The sequence below is a fragment of the Papaver somniferum genome, chromosome 2 (genome assembly GCF_003573695.1).
Source record: "Papaver somniferum cultivar HN1 chromosome 2, ASM357369v1, whole genome shotgun sequence".
NCBI classification, from domain to species: domain Eukaryota; kingdom Viridiplantae; phylum Streptophyta; class Magnoliopsida; order Ranunculales; family Papaveraceae; genus Papaver; species Papaver somniferum.
This window is the reverse complement of record NC_039359.1, coordinates 154,991,875-155,005,410: the sequence shown is the minus strand read 5'-3', so window position 1 is coordinate 155,005,410 and position 13,536 is coordinate 154,991,875. Positions and strand designations below refer to the sequence as shown.

The following is a 13,536-nucleotide window of genomic DNA, read 5'->3' as shown; positions in this document are numbered from 1 at the left end:
CAAGCTGCAGATGGATTGGCGAACCTTGCGAACCAACAACAAATACAGGTAGAAAATTGCATACACACGTGTCTGGGACAACTGCTGTCCGGATTTTCTTAATGTAATTGTAATGAATGATTCGATGGGGCATCTGTACCCCAGAGAAGTTCACTGTTGATTAATAATACTGAACCCTCTTTTAAAAAAAATAAAATAAGTGTAAGCAATGACTTTGAGTCAAACACTGAGACAAATATAGCTGTTTGATTAGGCGCCTGATCGGATTAAAATGAACAAAAATGGATATGGGTTTGCTGCCCTTTCCTTTAAAAATCCAATTTGTTTGCGTAAAGCAATTTCCCCTTTTTGGTTTTTGAAATTTAAATTCCGTTAGTACGGTGGAGTGGCACTTTACGCGTCGCAAGGCAATTTGTTGGAAGTAAATGACAGTAGGAAGCATGGCGGGAAAGCGCACAACACAATACAAACAAACATGTGGGCCCACCCTTCATTTCTTTTGTGTTTTGTTTTTCACTTTATTAGATCATACGGCAAGATCGTACGCACAATCTTTGTCATGCCAAAACGAACTCAGGACTGACACGATCAACACACTGCTTCGAGTTATGTGCACACAACCAAGATATTGCCCAAGTCGCAGGTAACTAACAAAGGGTCCGATCCGGAAATATCCTATCCAACACGCATATTAAAAGAAAATAAAAACAAATTTAACTAGCATATTAAACAACTTGATACTTCATTTAAAATAAACACTTGTTAGAAACCAAGACAACCAATTAGAAATGTCGAGAATTGCAATAGAAAGGCGGTGGCCGAGAGTGCTCTTCGAAACGGATTCCGAAAATCTTCTCGGCTTTATTATCACAGCCTGTAGAAAATGATAAATAAAATAAAACACCGGATAAACTAGATTCCACATAGCTCCATCAGACACAACTACAGGAAATCAATCAAGAAATCTAGCAATGAAAATTTGGGATCAGGCAACTCCAGTTTTTATTAATCAAATCGTGTTAAACGATATCAAAGGTACTAGACACCCGCGTGTAATCACCAACTAGTTTGTTTTATTAATTATCATACTTCAAAAAAAGAAAAAGAAAGAAAGAAAAAAAACCCATCATTTAGGGATGTCCTTACCGTCGAGGAATTGAATCACCGTATAATTCTATGACCATAAGCTGAATGGAGTCATTTATAGCGATCTTATTACAGTGAAAAAGTATGGTAGACGAACGAGATTTCCAACTAATTGTATTCTTTCTACTGGAAGTTTTCGATTCGCCATTGAATCGTGTTTTTTTGATTTATTGATTTTATTTTAATATATTAAAATTTTTCTTTCAAAATAAAAATAATAGTGGAAATTGAGGTGTGCATGTATACTGCAGTTGACATCAATGAATATAATTCCCATTTGTTGCAAGAAAATGATAATAATTTTAAGGCTCATCAACGTTATGTCATCCATATACTACTAGTTTGAACCTATACTTGTGAAGACTTATTTTCTTCTATAACACGAAAATTTCTTGTGTTTTCTTGTTTTGTTTTTCCACTCACTTGGGATATTGATAAGCCAATTCATAACACACCACTGAGTCTGACCCATACAAATGAGGGAAAGGAGCTTTAACCATGCAAAAGATAAGCAGCCGGGTTACTTGATTTATAATTTAGTACCTGATTGGGATTATGAGGAACTTTAAGAGAAAGACAAGGCATATACCTCCACAAATCACTGTTAAACAAGTTATTCTAAAACTTTTCTTTCCCTGTTAATAAAATCGGTTAACTAATCAACATCGACTTTTTCGTGGGAAAAAGAAAAGAGCCACTGTACCTTTATTTTGTGTCGTTTTTATCATAATGGCCAATTTTTGCGTGTAAGTTGCATTTTATCTCGATAAAACACTCATAAATATGGATGCAACGATGGATCCTGGATGGATGTATGCCTCAGAAAGACAATTTTATCAAAAGTTGGCGAGTTGCTCCTTTTATGATGAATGATAAATATATAGGCAGATGATGCGAAGCCATTGAGCCAAAGTTCAAAACTCGTCAGCACAGAATTCTTTACCTATACAAACATAATATTAATAACGAAAATTATATACGTGAAGAACACGTGACTTTCACTTGCTTGCCACAATGACATAGGCTGTGTGTTCTCTCTATGATCCAGTATTCGGCCAAATGAATTGTAAAAAGAACGATTAATGTATTGTTCGTAGAGATATGTACGGACGTGCACTAAAAAAGTCATCCACTATGTCGATACTCGAAAAACCATTGGACGACATGCCCATAAAGGACATGCTAATTGCTAAACCATCCACAAAAAAACTATCGGACAACATGCACATAAAGGCCATGCTATTGCTAAACCGTCCCTATCGTGTAAAAATAGACGTGTGTGACGCTTTGCTCGGATAACCATGAAATTCTTTTCAAGATTGGGTAACCTAAACTTTGTTAGAAATTCAGTCACACAAGTCATTGTTTCGCCATAACTAATCCTTAGCTCGACACTTAACTTTTTTTTTTTTTTTTTGCAAAATCTGGTTATGAACTCATCATCTATATTTAGGATTGGATAAATTCAATTATCTGGTCCAAAGTTGGGAGTTGGGACTTGATTGGATCAGATTGGACCTACGAGTAGTACATACATTTCTCAATCACACTATCCCTTAAAAGATTTGAAGGTCAATCAAAAACCTTAGATCAGAATGCCAAATCAGCTTCAAAAACGGTGGGACCCACCATAAATGCCAAAATGTGGGACCCCCTTTTTAGGTTCTTTTTCTAGGACGAGACAATTTTCGAGTTCCTATCTCATATGCATGCAACATAGATATTTCATTCACATAATACGGCACCTTTTGGTTCATACCAAGAGAGAAATGGTGTTGGTTGCTTTAGGGTCTTTAGATTTTTTGTGTGCATTTTTTGAAGATAATATTTTAATTTGTAGGGCAGAACTAGAAGGGAGGGAGGTGTTTTATTTTGGTGGACCATTAGAATTGAAAATGTGTAGAGCTTCTTATCTTGTTATTTGAGGACACATAAGACTAACAGCATACAAGCCATATCCAAATACTTTCTAGAGTTTTTGGTCGGTCCCAAATGAATCCGATTGATGCATAACAATGCATGTTCGCTCATTCACATTACTATGTATCGCGATGCGATTGCGAACATTTTGAGGAACGTTCGTAGGCCATGTAGATATTCTTTTTCAAGTATTTTTACAAAAAATACTCAGAAACTATGAAATTTATGTACAAAATCAGATTTTCCACTTCATGTGATTTTTCACTCAAGAATGATTTGTGTCTTCAAATTATGCAAACGCATGCACCAAAGTGCACTCTAATTAAGAGTTGTTTCATATTTTGAGCTAGTAGTAATCTCAAAAGGCTAAAACTGTCTCCTTACTATTGTTTTTGGTTAATGTACTTTAATCATGTCCTTAGATTTGCTGTGCACTCTCTTGTTATACAGTAGTGATTGTCCAATCAAACTCGTGAGAAAGCACTTTTGCGAGTGAATGATGTGCTGATTTGAATTTAAAGTCCGACAAAGGCACTGTCTGGGTGGGGCGGCAATAAAAAGGATGATTTTCTCCTTCATTCTATATGGATATGACCGGCCTTTAGGTTGTTGAAATTCGCAGTCACCACCCATTCCATAATTTTATCCACAATAGCAACTTCAGCAAACGCATGCCGTCCTTCCACTGTTCCACCGCCCCATACCACAGGATGAATGTACTAGCTCTGGCTGCAATCCCCTTCCAATCATATATATTACCTAAGAGTAGGAACTAGGAAGGAAGATGAATTTCATTATAAGTAAGCCACAATGAACAAACAAACATGATTACTAGAGGCTGGTACCAGGACCGGTACCATTTAATATAACACAAAAAATCTTAGAAGTGATCACGGCCGTTGGATCACTGAAATGGTACGTTATTGCTGGTATCAGCCTTTAGCAATCGTGCAAACAAAGGACAAGTATCCCGTTTTTGTTGGTGAGTAAATACCAAATTGGCCAAGTACTTGATTCCATAGTTCATTCGTGAAATAGTTACTTTGCACTAATTGAATATTACAAAGTGTCCTGTTTTCTTAAATTTCCTCCATTGCTTGCTTTATCTCTCATCAAATATGATGGTTTTTCATGTGTTTTGTGCCACATATGAAGTTGCAAAACATTCTTAAAATTCAAATTTACTTCACTTTCACTCAAAATTATCTCTACTTTATTTGTTTTATTAGGTCAAGTCAAATAGTTGCGTCACTAGTGCAGAGTGTAGCTTTTGTAATAAAAATGTAGAGTGTAGATCTTAATCTACATTGTTAGATACTAGTCTAGATTATTATTACAACCTTTTGCTTTTCCTTAAATTTGTCTTTGAATTTTCTATGTCTTGCAGCCGCTACCAACCTAAATTCATGATTTCATGAGGAGGCTGCTGGCAGCTAGTCTTTCACCAGCTTAATTATAAGATAAAATGAAATTTTACTTCCCTTTTTACTTCTTACTTTCCTTTGCAGTTATAGATAGTCCATATTAGTCGAATGAAAATTGATTTATGCCTCCGAATCTCCACCTAAATTCATAAGTGATTGTTCAACGTCCAAATAAATGGAGCATGATGCAGATAATGTGTTCACAACCACAACAAAGACGACAACGTTCACAACTACGACAAAGACGACCTTTAAATTACTAGTTTATCGATTTATTAAGATTTCTTCTGTTGGTTGGATTTTGTACTAATCATGGGAAAGGAACCTAAGTTTGGAGAACAAAATGTTGTTTTGGTGTTGATCAACCAAACAATTTGAAAAATGATACCGAGACTGTTGCAATCATCACAGTTTTTTTTTTTTTTGGTATCCTGAACATCATCTGTATATACAATCTTCTCTAAAACCTGTTTGAGGTATGATTTTAAGTTGACTGTGAAAATCATATCTATACGAAAAAGTCTGAAATTTGAGATTTTTGTTAGGAGGGTGATATGTTATTATTTTACATATTTTATTTTATTAAATTAATTAATAAATAAACATTTTCTAACGGAGACAGAGAAAAGGAGTGTCAACAGAGATTCTTTTTGCCCTTAAATGTACTTGTCTTGAATTTGATCTCTTCTGCTTGAAGCTTCCTTCAAATTTGGTGGACACACACCTTAAAAACTACCCACCAATCTAGGTGGTTGGTCCCAAAAATAATCAATATAGGTACAGGCAGCAGAATACTGGATACAGCACCAATTCTCACCAGAGGCAGAAACCTATCAAAATCAATTAGTTAGCTAAATCCCCCAATTAAACTCAATAGTTATGGATAAGTGTATTATCACGTAGTAACATTATTTTCCCTAACCATGTCATCATCAAACCTCTCAACATCTTATCCTAATTATTTGTGAACACTAACTAATTTTCTTTAATAATTTCATTTCTGTCAATTTCAATGAATTTGCATTTTGTTAATTGCAAGCAATAATAATATCGACAACCACTCCAAAAATTTCAACCCCGTAGTAAGAAAAGAAGAAGAAAAAAAAATCTAACTGGTTTATTATTCTTAATTTCTTGTTTAATTTTAAGTCATAATCGTTCGTTACCGATGTTTTTCAGCATTTGACGCATGAGTCAAAGTTGAGATAATGAGGTTGATTAAGAAGAAATATAAAAAGAATGATTTTAGATAATGTAAATTAGTTTTAATGGTTTTTATATTTTAGTTTCGGTTTCAGTGCACCTTGCCTCTTTAATTAGGATTTTTAAACAAAAGAAAAAATCACATTTAATATTTGGGTCCTCTTAACTTGTATACCCGTATACATGTAAAGGTGCATTAAATTTACATTTTTTTTGCATTGGAAACAATATTTGTTTGTTTTATTGCAATGAAAACAACAATTCTTTACATTGGGAACATGATTTGTTGTTTTTAACATAAGACACACAAAAATAATAATACCCTTTTAGTACCTTAATCCGTGCACTAAAACCAAAAATTAGATGCAAACAGTTACATAGCAACACTTGGACAATGACGTGACGGGGAAATAACACCTACTGGGTTCAAAATGGTATTCACATTATTTTCTTTAAAAGGGTTCAAAATGTAGGACGGGAATGACGATCAAATTTGGTGGTATTATTTAGCTATCAACCTAGTAAAATTACATGACTGTTACAGAGGTTATCAAATTCCATAAAAAATAGGTTACCAATCCTGTGGATCCGGTGATGCACTTGCTGCATGATTCGCTATAATGAGCTCATTCACAATAATAATGCATTAATAGAATCTTAGTTAGCTAGGTTGTTGTTTCACCTCAAGCACAACTAACTTGACATTGAAAAGCATGATTGAATCTTTGTTTTGTTCAACAACCATTTCTACCAATACTACTACTTTTACTGCATCTACTTCATTCATCTTTTCAAGTTCAATCAATGTGATTTCAAGACTTTTATTTGGTTTAGGTATGGATAACATTTCACTCATTCATCTCATGGATTTACAACTACTAAGAAAAAAAAAAAAGTCCTTGGATCAACAACCTCACTTCCCCAACTTCTTTAGTCAGGTCAATTTTCTGTTAGTTGTCTTTGGGACCCAAAGTAGGTCCATGGGCTCAACTGTTCTAACTGCCTATTTCCATACCCTACAAGGCCCATCTATGTTATGGAACCAATTTTCTCCATTCCGGTTCCACCTTGTTCGTCAATGAGTAATTACTAAGAGGGTATTTGGATACCAGAACAAAAGTAGATGTCAGTTATAGAAGACGAAAGAAAAAACTTGGCTACATAAGAAATTAACTTTTTTGATTCTTGAAGTTATTTTGAAGTTGTTCAGACAAACTTACTTTTACCAGGACTTTTGGAAGTCGAAAAACAAATTCTTTATCGGTCCGCGAGTTATAACTCCAGAGGTGTCACCATCCTTCCACAAAAAACCTATCAAAACAAAAGTAACACAAAAACCCCATCAAAACAAAATTAACACAAAAACCCCAAATTTAAATGTTGGTTTCATTAAATTTTATTTTGGTCATTTAAATTTGGGATTTTTGTATCAATTTTTAAAAATTTGGAGTTTTTGTATCAGTTTTGTTTACGATGGACTTTCAATGGATCCCAACATTTGAGTGGGGTTTTTGTACCACAAGTTTGGTCACTTTGGATTTTTATGACTAGTTTTGATTCTTTATTGATATCCAAACATGCTATAAATGCCATGAGAAGTAATTTTTCAACCTATGCCAAAAATTAATTTGGAAATTAGATTTCATAATGATTTTTAAAAGCAAAAAAAAAAAAAAAAAAAAAAAAAACTTATTGATATATACATTATTTCTGTTTCTGGTTGTCACAGTTGAAGCAAGAAAATTTCAATAGTCCCACACTTCCGCCGAATCCGTCTTAGGTTTCTGGGGAGTAATCAGAGTTCTGCTAACATTCCGACCAGTGAGAATCGAACTCTCACCCTCTCACTCCCTGATTTGGAAAGTGCTCCGAGGATAGGTCTAAGTGATGGGCCCATGAAAAGTAGAGATGGGCCCATGAAAAGTACACAACGTAACAAGTTGTGTAGACGGAAATGATAGTGCATCACTAAATATCATAAACTCCGGCAAGAAACTTATCATATTCATGTTGATGCAACATGAAACTGTTAATTATGCAAATCAGATCACTATCCACGTCATGAACAATTATTGAATCTAAACATTTATAAAGAGGATAAGGTTGATATACAGTAGATGAGTGCGTGCAATATATTTGCATTGTGCAAAAGTAGGTCTTCTTCGGATTTATGCAACAAGTGTTTGTTACGTGTAAAATTTTGTCACAACTTCAGTCCACCACCATATCCATATCCATATACGATTTAATTCTCTTGATGTTAACGTTTCCTAATTAGAATGACCAAACTCAGTTCTTATCTCTAATAGATGATTAATCAACACACACACTGTTGTATAATAACAGCTGATGAGTTAGGCTAAGATCCTGAAGTCGATCCACAAAACTTAACTGACTTGCAATCAATATATTTACAACCGGTTAGTCTGAGTTACAGTCCCTAAGGCTAAAGTGAAGGTCAGACAAAATCTTAAGAGCCTCCAAATATACAACAAGTTCAAGGTGAAAAAAGAGATACTTAGTTGAAGACAATTTTATTTGGTCTTGCTCTCCCTTTCTTCAACAATAGATTGGGTGGAAATACCAGTAGTAAATCCCATCCTCACCATAATTTCCTCTAATCGTTCAGCGTTTGTCAGGTAAAGATGACCAACCTAGAAAAATTTAAGGTCAGTGAGATGACCTCCACGCAATCAATAATATTTTGCTCATGTAATACCATTCAGCTCTTTCCGATATAAAAGCCTCTCAAAGTTGTCTTTATCAGTTTCGGAACAGCATAAACGCTTAAATAATATAGTTCATACCACAATACTGTGCAAAAGTCTGAAATATTGAATCAGAGTTGCTCTCGGTGTCTTTACTGAAAATGTAACCAACAACGCTCGAAAAACAGTTCTGGATACTCGAAAACAGTTTTTCTCATGATAGCAAATGTGTGGCCATGTTAAGATCATTAAATCAATAAGGCGATCAACAATCAATATTTATCAAATATAAAATGTAACTAAGATCTAGGAAAACAGAAAACTAATAATCCAATTTCGAAGGTTGAAACCTTGACAATAAGATATAGTATTTCATTTCCATCATGTGACTTACATCCAAACAAGTTTATACTATTTACCTTAACAAACCACTAGTAATAAGGATTACGAATTGAGTTTCAAACAGACTGGAGATAGGTTTCTCCAAGTCTTACTTAGAAAAAGGAATTTTGATTCACATGTTCAGAAAGAGGTCTTCAGGACTAGCCATGTATGAGGCTGGCCATAGTCCCACTAGAGACGCTCTTACTATAAGCAAGCATCAGATAAATTCAGACATGAAAAACAAAACACAATTCTCTCTTAGACTAAATCCAGTTGTGAATGTTCTAACTCCCAAAATTGAATCATCAGTTTGTCTTCTTAGTTTACCAGGTAATTAAGCTAAACACCATAACCGTCCACTTCTCAAGTGTAAAAAAACAATGTAAACACAAACAGGTAATTGGATTGTACCCAAACTCATTCAGATTGTGGCCATTATAAGACACCCTGCAGTAACCTTGCTACATATTCCTTCATCTTAGAACTAAGCAAAACAGTGATACTTATTGACATTTGAGCGAGGTAGGGTTTATATGGACATCAACAGCTCATATAGCATTTAGGTTGACATTGAATTGTGTTTTTTATTCTTCTGTGTGTTGCTCCCTAATAAGCACAAATAAAGATTTAGAAACTCACCAGTGTTTCAAGGGATGAAGCTCTGTTATACACTGCTGCACCAGCACGTCGTGTCGTCTTTGTTTTCCCAGTGTCGATATTTTTCCCCCATCGAAGGATATCTCTACATAAGTGAACACAGAGTCTTATTCAAAGTGCAACAAAATAAACATACATTTCATTGTACTACCAAATCATATGCTTACAAATTTGGAAAAAATAGACCCCAGATCAACACATTCTGAGAGTGATTCAGTTTATCAACTAGTAAGCAGTATTAGCAGAATAAAACTCCCAAAGGTTGGGATGTTTCAAAATTTTCCTACTATTACTTGATCCGAAATACCCCCACATCTACTATATGCGGGCTTGGTCATGGAACACTTTAAAAAAATCATACCCAGCCCTATAGGTACTACATAAGAAGGCAAATGAAATACGTGGAACAGTGCACAACTTTGTACATGGAAAAGCCCGAGTGAGAAGGCTAAATACTCAAGTTAAGTACCAATCAGTTATCCAATTTCATCAACTAGTAAATTCTATTAGTAGAAATAAAACTCCCACGGGTTGGGATGTTACAAAATTATCCTACTATTACTTGATAGGAAAATACCCCCACCACATCCATGATATGCGGTTTGGTCATGGGACACCACATTACCAGAGGGTAAAAAACTAAAAATCATACCCAGTCCTATAGGTACCACAAACAATGGCAAGGGACAAATATTTTGATCCCAATTAAGCAAAGAACGGAGCATGAAAAAGACAACTTGTAACTAATAGAACTTATAAAATCGTAGAGAGTGGTATTTGTAAAAAAGAAAGCCAGAGTGAGAAGGCTAAAAACTCAATTGAAGTACTAACCTCTCTTCTACTGATAAGAAGTCATCAGAGAGAAGTTTTTTGAGCAATGCATCCTGAAACACAAAATAAACTCAATATAACTTACCAGAAACAATAAATCACAAAATACAAACAAAGTCTTGAAAAACGTAAAGTCGAAAACTGAAAAGACAACAACAGTGAGGCTTTTTCAGCTAACATAAATACATAATGCTAAGAGTGTGCAGCTTGCTGTCAATTGAAAACCTAACTTGCTGATGTAATGCCTCAACAGAACAAAAGATATTTATATCCTGAAGAAGAGAATATGTTTTTGATATGATTAAACACAACGACTGTCAGAGTGTCAGGTCAAATAATCAGGATAATATTATTGAACTGTATGGGACTTCCATAAGATTGAGTTCCTTTCTTCTATACAGCTATCTTATTTACTGTTACATCATAAGACAGAATACTTGTACACCATGTCTTTCATATTATTACAAATAATACATCCAACTGTAGAAGAGCTTATACTAGTATTCTCAAGATCTCTGCCATATGAAATAACCTATGATAAACAAGATCAAATAAATGCCTGTAATTGTGGGAGTCCTATCTGGTTTAACAGAAAATTCATAAAGTGCTTCAACTTTGAGAGGCTCCTTGTATGGTTTTGGAATTGGTCAGAACATATAGTTTGTACGCTGATAAAGAGGTGAAAGGGTTGTATAGATTCAAATTTTATAGAACTAGTGTAGATGTTCATAACCTTTAAATCTTAACTTTAAGGCTGATAAAAACTAGAACAAAATCTAAAGTTGATCCCCCAAGTAACGGCATGACAGTAATTTTTTGAAAGTCTTGAACCAAGTCATTTCTCTTCACGGAAGTATTTCACTAATTTGAACAGTAAAAAATTCATATAAACTTGACTTTGGAAGGACTCAGGTGCTCAAGTGAAACAGCATAACGGTGGCTAGAATGTGCATCTGTGTGTACCATAACTGACACAAAATAGTATCTCTATTGGTTGGATTTGCTTCTAGGCTTACTTCGTTAATGGAAATCATGTGAGGACATGGAAGCAATGTAATTCGGATAACATGCTATGGCAATGTAAAATGAACTCCAGGTAGTTGGCTTGCGTTACTAATATAGCAATACAGACATATACTAGAGGGCGGTAGAACCGTAGAATAAAAACTTTCATTCAGTATAGTGGAGCCTTAAATATGCTGCATCCCACTCACTAGATACGCAATCAGTGATCTTTATCATAATTTGCGGTGTTTGTTTCACATTAACTGTTAGTATCAAGTCTAATAACTATCCTTATGATGCTTTGACGGTACACCCTAACCATACACATAGATAGAAAAAACTTGAGGATTTAACCAAATTCAGGCATAAATAGAGCACAAATGTTGCAGATATATAAATACATGCCTGAGCTTCGCAACGCACTACAGCCATAACACGGTCATTGTATTCCTCAACGGTCAAAGGAGGGAACAAAAAGTGTCTACGAGCATATAACTGCAATTTCCAAGACAAACAATGTACTTAGCCACATAGCAGCTCCGTAATGGCATCAACATCAATACTAGTCATTACCACTCATATAGAAATATGAATTCCCACAATTCCCTATATTCACAACTCATCACCCATTCATCAAACAACATAACAGCAATACGAAGAAGAAGAAAAACTCAACACTATCTTCACAAAAAATAGAAGTCATTTTACCTCATAAATGCAATCTCCAAGATATGCTAAAGATGCAGCATTATAAATAGAACGAGGCTTCTTTACTTCTGGTGCAGAAGGAAACCATCTCTCACAACCCAAATGTGATTCATCTACCTTCCCTACTACTGACCAATGTAAACCAAAACAACAAAATTCAATACCAAAAACTCAATACAAAGTCTTAAACATGAAAACAAAGAGAACCCATTTTTCACAATGCATAAAAGGAAGTACCTTTAGTGTTTGATGGGTTTGTATGGTTTAATTTGAGTAATTCTGAAGTAGAAATCAGTTCCTTCTTCTTCTTGATAGTAGTTGATTTTGCTTTAGGGTTCCTGACAGAAGGGTTTGGGATAGTGGTTGGATTAGTTATTCTTTTTATTGGCTTTGTATCCCATGATGCTGAAACCAAGTTAAGAACTAATCCTGTTGTTCCTGTTACTGCCATTTTTGTTTGCCTGAGAGAAGAAGCTCAAAGTTTTGAGTTGGAATTTGGAAAATGCTTTTTCCTGGTGTGTCAGTGTAGGCATCTTTGCTAAACTAGTGTTATGGACTAAAGAGCTCCTTTTGAACAACTGAGTAGCAGGCCGGCCCATATCATGTTTGGATTTAGATCGAGCATCTAATTTTTTTTTCTTTAGATCGAGCATCTAATGGATTTTCGGGAGTTCCCAATCTAATGGATTTTCAGGAGTGAGCATCCGAGATCGAATCCGGATTCGAGGCGGCCCATCCGTTTGCTTTTACGGATGGGTGTCTGATCCATACACTAGTGGATTAGATACGGGTACGGAGTTAAAATCCGTTGAACATCCACATCCGTTAAATTAATAGTTATTGCTTTTTGGTATGCTTATCTTATTCATAAATGTTGATATTACATAGTTGCTTAGTGGAAGCATTAATAATGTATATAAATAAAAAAATCATGACATATAAATGTTACTACTAAATTGAGTTTCTTTATTAGCATTTGATGGGATGAGTTTCTTTATTATTCGGCGCTCTGATACTTTATAAGTCGATTGGATATTCAAAATGCTTTTCTCAACGTGTTTCTTACTGAAGAAGTTTACATGCACCTGCCTCCGGGAACGTTAGTCCTCGTTTTCCCGATCATATTTGTCGCTTACATAAATCCATTTATGGATTAAAGCAAGCAATGGGGCTTGGTACACTCATTTGAGTGTTTTTCTTCAAAATATTGGTTTTATTATATATCGAGTTGATTCCTTTCTATTTATGTGGCGTTCACTTGATGGAGTTATTTATTTGCTTTATGTTGACCATATCATCTTGACATGCTTAAGTTCAAGTTGTCTGCAAAATTTGATTAACACTCTCCATAAAGTATTTGCTTTAAAGTTTTGGTGATCTTTCATTTTTCCTTGGTGTTGAAGTGACAAAGGCACCTACTAGTGTTAGAGCACTACTTGGTCGAACTCGCAACCGTTGCTATCTCAAGCTTGTTTGTGAAGTTTAGTTGCCAAAACTATAAGTCTTGATTTCTAGTCAACCTGTAGCTAAGTCTCGGATTATGATAGAAA

At 34.9% G+C, this 13,536-nt stretch overlaps 1 protein-coding gene across 2 annotated transcripts; it reads right to left on the bottom strand.

Annotated features, from left to right (window-relative positions):
- Positions 1-8,047: 8,047 nt before the first annotated feature.
- On the bottom strand, positions 8,048-12,506 carry LOC113354150 (mini-ribonuclease 3-like). 2 transcript variants are annotated; one of them, XM_026597577.1, is made up of 6 exons: positions 12,224-12,506; positions 11,987-12,114; positions 11,684-11,773; positions 10,274-10,326; positions 9,425-9,527; positions 8,048-8,347 (listed from the first exon to the last, which is right to left on the bottom strand). In XM_026597577.1, exons 1-6 carry the CDS (start codon positions 12,435-12,437, stop codon positions 8,228-8,230), a joined length of 708 nt encoding a protein of 235 aa, XP_026453362.1. In that variant the 5' UTR covers positions 12,438-12,506; the 3' UTR covers positions 8,048-8,227. The 2 variants fall into 2 exon arrangements, with proteins under 2 accessions (XP_026453362.1, XP_026453361.1); XM_026597576.1 differs by having other exon boundaries at positions 11,987-12,111.
- Positions 12,507-13,536: the final 1,030 nt, after the last annotated feature.